Here is a 5,374-nt window from a genome sequence, read left to right as displayed (position 1 = left end):
CTAGATTAGGGGCATTTTGGTCTGACAGGAGGGAATTATCCCTGGTATATTGTGCGATAGATAGAAATCCACGAGGCACATCGGCGGGCATAGGCGCATAGCAGAGAGAGGATGTTGGCGAAGGTGGACTCCCCGCTGGCGATCGGATTTCGCTCTGTTCCTTGCGGTTCGTCTCCTTCCCCGTTCATTTTCCCCGAACTCGTGAGTCTAATCCGTCGCATCTTCTGACCTTTGAGATACCACTCCTCGCAAGGTAGGTTGCCGCGTTTCGAGGTGCTTTTTCCCTCCCGACTCTGTTCCTCTCCCTCAGCACGTGGCAGGAGGCTGCCGCAGGTCGTCCTGGCATGGAAAGAGCTCGAGGTTTCTTGGAAGAGAGCTTTCGGATGGCAGACGGTATCCATCATTTGTTCTTCCTTTCTTACTTCCCGATCGCGATGATACTGTAGTAGAAACTCACGTATTTATGAGATTGCATTTTGCCAGGAATTGTCTTCATCGCACCACATTGTCGTCGAGAAACGATCTGCTTTTCACCCGGGTTTGTGCTGCTCCAGAGCACGCAGATTCATCGCTGGATCCACCCGGAAATCGTTACCATCCTTTTGAGGATATAGAAGAGTCGGTGGTCCTGGAAGATGGTGAGGTCGGGCGTCTCACGAATGCTGAAACTTCTAGAACCATAATCGAGGTAACTGTCCCCCCTCTGGAAATTCACGGTGGTTCTTGAGATCCCCAACCTTTGGCTTCCTTAAGAACATTGCAGCTTAATCCACATGAAAGATCCTCCTTTTACCATCTTGCTCAGCTAAAAGAATAAGAAAGAAAATGGAAGATCTTCTTTTTATCCTCTTCTGACCAAGAAAAGGATTTCGGAGTAGTACATCTTCATCTAGACCTTACAATTGTGGACCAAAAATATCGATCCATAGCTTGAGATACCAGGGTTTAGGCAAATTGACTTGTATGACTTCTAACAATGGTATATTCCTGTCAAGTGAGTGGCATTATCAGTAACTTGGCTGGCTGAGAACTTTGCTGCACCGGGGTTAGGACTGTTTGGTTTGTACATATATTTTCACATTGATGTATTGACAAACAACTGTATTTCCAAATATTGCACCTTATCTGAGAGTATATATGAACTTTTTCATTGTCTGCAGTAGAAGTGCATTATGAGATGATGCTGCTTTAATCTTCCTTTACTTATGAAGGTCCTTGCAACATGCAGGTGAATAACAAGGCGACATTAATATTTTCAGGTTTTGTAGACAATGCTGTCCATGAGAACATCATTTTGCCTGATCTGCCTTACTTAACTGACGAACATGGAGGTATTTCACAGAGTTAAATCATTCTTTAGCAAACTCAATCTCCGATAATTTCGTGTCATTTCTCGGGGACAATACTCTTATTTTTTCTCTTGAAGTTGCTATATGGCAATCTGGTCAGATATTTACTTTGATGTGAACAATGATGAAGGCCTTCTGCAATCTTTGATTGCTGACGATAAAATAGTGGTATTACTTTGTCAGATCCTTGTTTACATTTTTACCTCTATGATCTGATATTTTTACTGTTTCAGCTAATAGTTGCTGTTGGCGCAGCAAGTTATGATAGGCTTGGATAGTACAGAAATGCTTGCAGAGATGGAAGTATCGACATCTGATTATGATTTTGGTTTGGAAGAAATCTCAAGCGAGGAAAGTGACACTGATGATGACTATGGGGAGGTGAATAATCTGCCACAGTTTCTATTTTACTCATTTGGAGAATAAGACAGATGTTCTCGATAAATAACTTTTCTGGCAGGATGAGGTGATCATGCTTGAAGAGGAAGACGATGACCTTGTTTCTTCTGAAATGCTGACCAACTGGACAGACCTTGAAACTATGAACTCTTGCCATCCAATGGTTTTTGCTAAGAGAATTGCGGAGGTTTTAAGGACTTCCATATATCTGTCTTGCTAGGACATTACTGTTTTTACTTACTATAAAAATTACTGATCAGCAAACAGTGACAGAATAGTATATCACAGGACGTTACATCCACCCTAGCTTCCACAAAAATGTCCAAAAACTGTAGGAGTATTTTATGCTGCATTCCATGTGTCTTTACTTTCCTCTTTTTCCTTGCTCAGGCCGTTTCAGATGCTAATATGGATTGGATGGATCAGCCCTCTGCTAATATCATTGTACAAGGTCACTTAAGACCTACCTTTGTCAAAGAAAGCGCAATGGCCAAAAAACATCCATCAGATGGTAAGCACAAAGACCATGAAAACTTCGGAAAGTTTTGAAGGACAGTATTATGTCTTCTCCAAATTTAGTTCATATAGAGAGATTGAGGTTCATCAGATACTTTAATGTGCAGGGGAACCAGATAAAAATCAACCTATGCAAAGCGGAGCTTCATTTTACAAGCTGGAAATTATAAATATTCAGTTGATTTCTGCAAGTGGAAATCAGGTTCTTTTCCTTTATAATGTTCATTTATTTTCATGTTTATCATTTCCAGGTATAAGAACTTCTAAAGAATTGCGAAAATGCTAAGAAAATAGGATAAATATTCAATGTGATAATTTTCTTCATAGATGCTAATACAAAGAACATGGAAGGTCATCAGAAGTAACAAGGAGGGCTAGCAATATCTAATCAAGCATTTATAATAGGAAATTTTGTCACAGATAGGCTTACCAATGGTAATAGCACATGTTTCATTACTTATGTTTCTCGTTATGGAGGTTACTTCATGTCCTGCATATATGTGCTTTGGCTTTTTCATGTTACTGTATCTATGTTGTTCAACTGTTTATAAACTTTATTTCCTTTCAGTCAGAAGTGAAAATTCAAGATTTTCGGAAAGCTTGCCCAGATGTTATTGCACATTCTGCAGCAAATATTATATCACGCCTAAAAGCTGGCGGAGAGAAGATTATACAAGCCCTCAAAGTGCTTTGTTGGAGGAACAAGGGTATACAAGTAGAGGTATCATGTGATCATGTCTACCTTTTCAGTAAACACCCCTATTTTAGTTGTAATTCTGACTACCGTCATTTTTTCAGAATGAATAGTTATGTACTGGTTAACTCAACTGGCTAAACATGGACATTTTTGCCATCTAGAACATTTTAGATGTTGAAAAGATTGCACTCTCTTACTTTGAACTTAATTGGGAGCTGATCAATCAATTTGCATGTGTCTTCTATCAAAAACTAATTTTTTACACTGTTACCTGGGTCTTGCCAGTTTTTTGTTGGCATATATATCTGTTTATTATATTTGGAAGTGATCACTTCAATTGGGAATTTTCAATATTGATTATCAATATGAACTTTTTAGATCATGTCTAATATCGAGACCAGTAATTTTGGATGATGTCATCCATACACTAGCTTGCTACTTGAAAAGTTTGTCTCATATTTTTTATCTGTCTCCAACCTTTGGAAGTTTATTGATCTCTTCAATTGGAATTCTCAATTCCAATTGGGAACTAAATTAGTAAATTCTTTAAAGATGAGCACTGTTCTCTTGTTGTGGGAGTTCATTATTTACTACAAAGAAAATCTTACATCTGTCCTCCCTTGATGCTTTTTGGAATGATGTCCTTATTGGAAGTTAAAACTATTGACACAGTACTAACATTTCAATTTTTCAATAATAAGCTCTAACCCAAAGTACCTATTTCAAGGGGACTGCGGCTATTTAATGGGTCAATCTGTAGGCTCTTTGTATTAGCCAACATACTCTATTATGTCTTTTCTCAATAATTTTTATGTTAATAAACTGTATGCTCAGGTTGCTATCATTGCAAAGTTTCTACTCCTTCAAGTCTTAGACATTTTGAGATGAGAAAAATTGAGGTCAATGATTTAATGAGATGTATCTTCACAGATCAGAGTTCTTTAAGAGATTTAAGCATCTGCTTTCAAGTCTTGAAAGGTCCAGCTGTTTTTGAACCAACTTGCCTCAAACTATTGATAAATTTGTCATAAGTCATAACCACAAGATATGGTCTTACATATCAACCTCACATGATATTCTTCAGGAAGCAGCCGTCATTGGAGTGGATAGTCTTGGATTTGACTTGAGAGTTTGCTCAGGAACTCAAGTGCAAACGTTAAGGTTTGCTTTTAACACAAGGGTAAGTTAATGTATGTAGTATGTGGCTCCTCGAAATATTAAGTTTGTAGTTTCTTGTACTCAAGCATGTGTCTTCTATGTATCTCAATCATGTGCATCTTCTGGTCTTTTTTTATGATGGCGATGGAATCAACATAATTGGAAATATCGAAGACTCTAATAAGCTACTAATTTCTGAATAGATAACTTTGTTGACTACACAAGATACCTTGTTGCCTTGCTCCTCTATATTAGGTTGGACTCCACTCATCTTTTCTCGCATTTCAGGCTACGTCAGAGTTTGGTGCAGAAAGACAGCTTTATGATCTCCTGTTTCCAATACAAGTGAATATTTGAGACAAGGAATGAATATAAATTTTCAGATGACTGATCCTTCTAAGCCAGTTGTTATCTAATGTCTTTCTGGGGAGCCAGCGGAAATGCATCCCAGATAATCAATTAGTAGGTAGAATTTCCGGAGGTGAGCGGGTTGTTTCAAATTTATTTAATTAATAATAAGAATGTCGCTTTATTAATATGCACAAAACTAGCAGGAGTGGCACCAAGCTCATCAGAAAGAATGCCGAGTGATCTTCCCACCTCAATCAATCTCAGGACTCGCAGATTACTTTTATTCAATGTATACTAACATTATGTAAGTGCAGTCTTTAAGAAACCAATATACCAAATAGGTATGATGCTTCAGTGTGATATATTCTATGTCGCTTTCATTCTATCTAGAAATCATGTATTCAAATACTTGCAATTCATGTTTAAATTTCTTGACAGTCCAAAGACGAACCATCCTAGTCCTGGCTATGGTTCGTTTCTGATTTTCATGTGTGCTTTCCTTTTTTGTGAATGAATTACAGTTTGTCTCATCAATTGCTTATTCAGTGCATGGATCTATGTCTTCATTTGCATCCTTCAATATACTATTACACCCATTGCTAACTTATGAAAGATAGAACTTCTCGAGAGAGGGATGAGGGACACGCCAGAAGGAAGATAGAACTTCTCAAGATAGGGAAGAGGGACAACCATATACTTACGGCAGTAGGAATGGTTTTAGCCATTAAAACGGGCATTAATATTGAGTAATATTTTAGAACAAAATTAGGTATTAGACATCAAAAGCAGGTTAAAAGAGTAAAATGGTAATTTTAAATATCAAAATGGCTATTAATATTAGGTAATAAAAAAAAACTCGGCACAACTCAAAAGTAAATTGAATAATATTGAGATTTTTACATAA

At 37.6% G+C, this 5,374-nt stretch overlaps 1 protein-coding gene across 3 annotated transcripts; it reads left to right on the top strand.

Annotated features, from left to right (window-relative positions):
• Positions 1-34: 34 nt before the first annotated feature.
• On the top strand, positions 35-5,004 carry LOC140780190 (uncharacterized protein At3g49140-like). 3 transcript variants are annotated; one of them, XM_073125594.1, is made up of 13 exons: positions 35-166; positions 258-393; positions 484-688; positions 1,229-1,331; positions 1,450-1,517; positions 1,605-1,730; positions 1,810-1,935; positions 2,139-2,259; positions 2,372-2,466; positions 2,833-2,985; positions 4,046-4,141; positions 4,408-4,600; positions 4,674-5,004. In XM_073125594.1, exons 1-12 carry the CDS (start codon positions 112-114, stop codon positions 4,474-4,476), a joined length of 1,353 nt encoding a protein of 450 aa, XP_072981695.1. In that variant the 5' UTR covers positions 35-111; the 3' UTR covers positions 4,477-4,600; positions 4,674-5,004. The 3 variants fall into 3 exon arrangements, with proteins under 3 accessions (XP_072981695.1, XP_072981697.1, XP_072981696.1); XM_073125596.1 differs by lacking the exon at positions 4,674-5,004 and adding an exon at positions 3,892-3,939 and having other exon boundaries at positions 4,408-4,450; XM_073125595.1 differs by lacking the exon at positions 4,674-5,004 and adding an exon at positions 3,796-3,939 and having other exon boundaries at positions 4,408-4,450.
• Positions 5,005-5,374: the final 370 nt, after the last annotated feature.

This window comes from Typha angustifolia, chromosome 3 (genome assembly GCF_048772165.1).
Source record: "Typha angustifolia cultivar Huaian chromosome 3, ASM4877216v1, whole genome shotgun sequence".
NCBI lineage: Eukaryota > Viridiplantae > Streptophyta > Magnoliopsida > Poales > Typhaceae > Typha > Typha angustifolia.
Note: the sequence above shows the minus strand (reverse complement) of the source record. Positions and strands in the feature narration are given on the sequence as shown.

Coding starts and splice junctions, on each gene's coding strand:
- LOC140780190 (XM_073125594.1), top strand. CDS start 112: ATGTTGGCGAAGGTGGACTCCCCGCTGGCGATCGGATTTCGCTCTGTT. Junction 1,332..1,449: donor CTTAACTGACGAACATGGAG/GTATTTCACAGA, acceptor CAATCTGGTCAG/ATATTTACTTTGATGTGAAC. Junction 4,142..4,407: donor GGTTTGCTTTTAACACAAGG/GTAAGTTAATGT, acceptor CTCGCATTTCAG/GCTACGTCAGAGTTTGGTGC.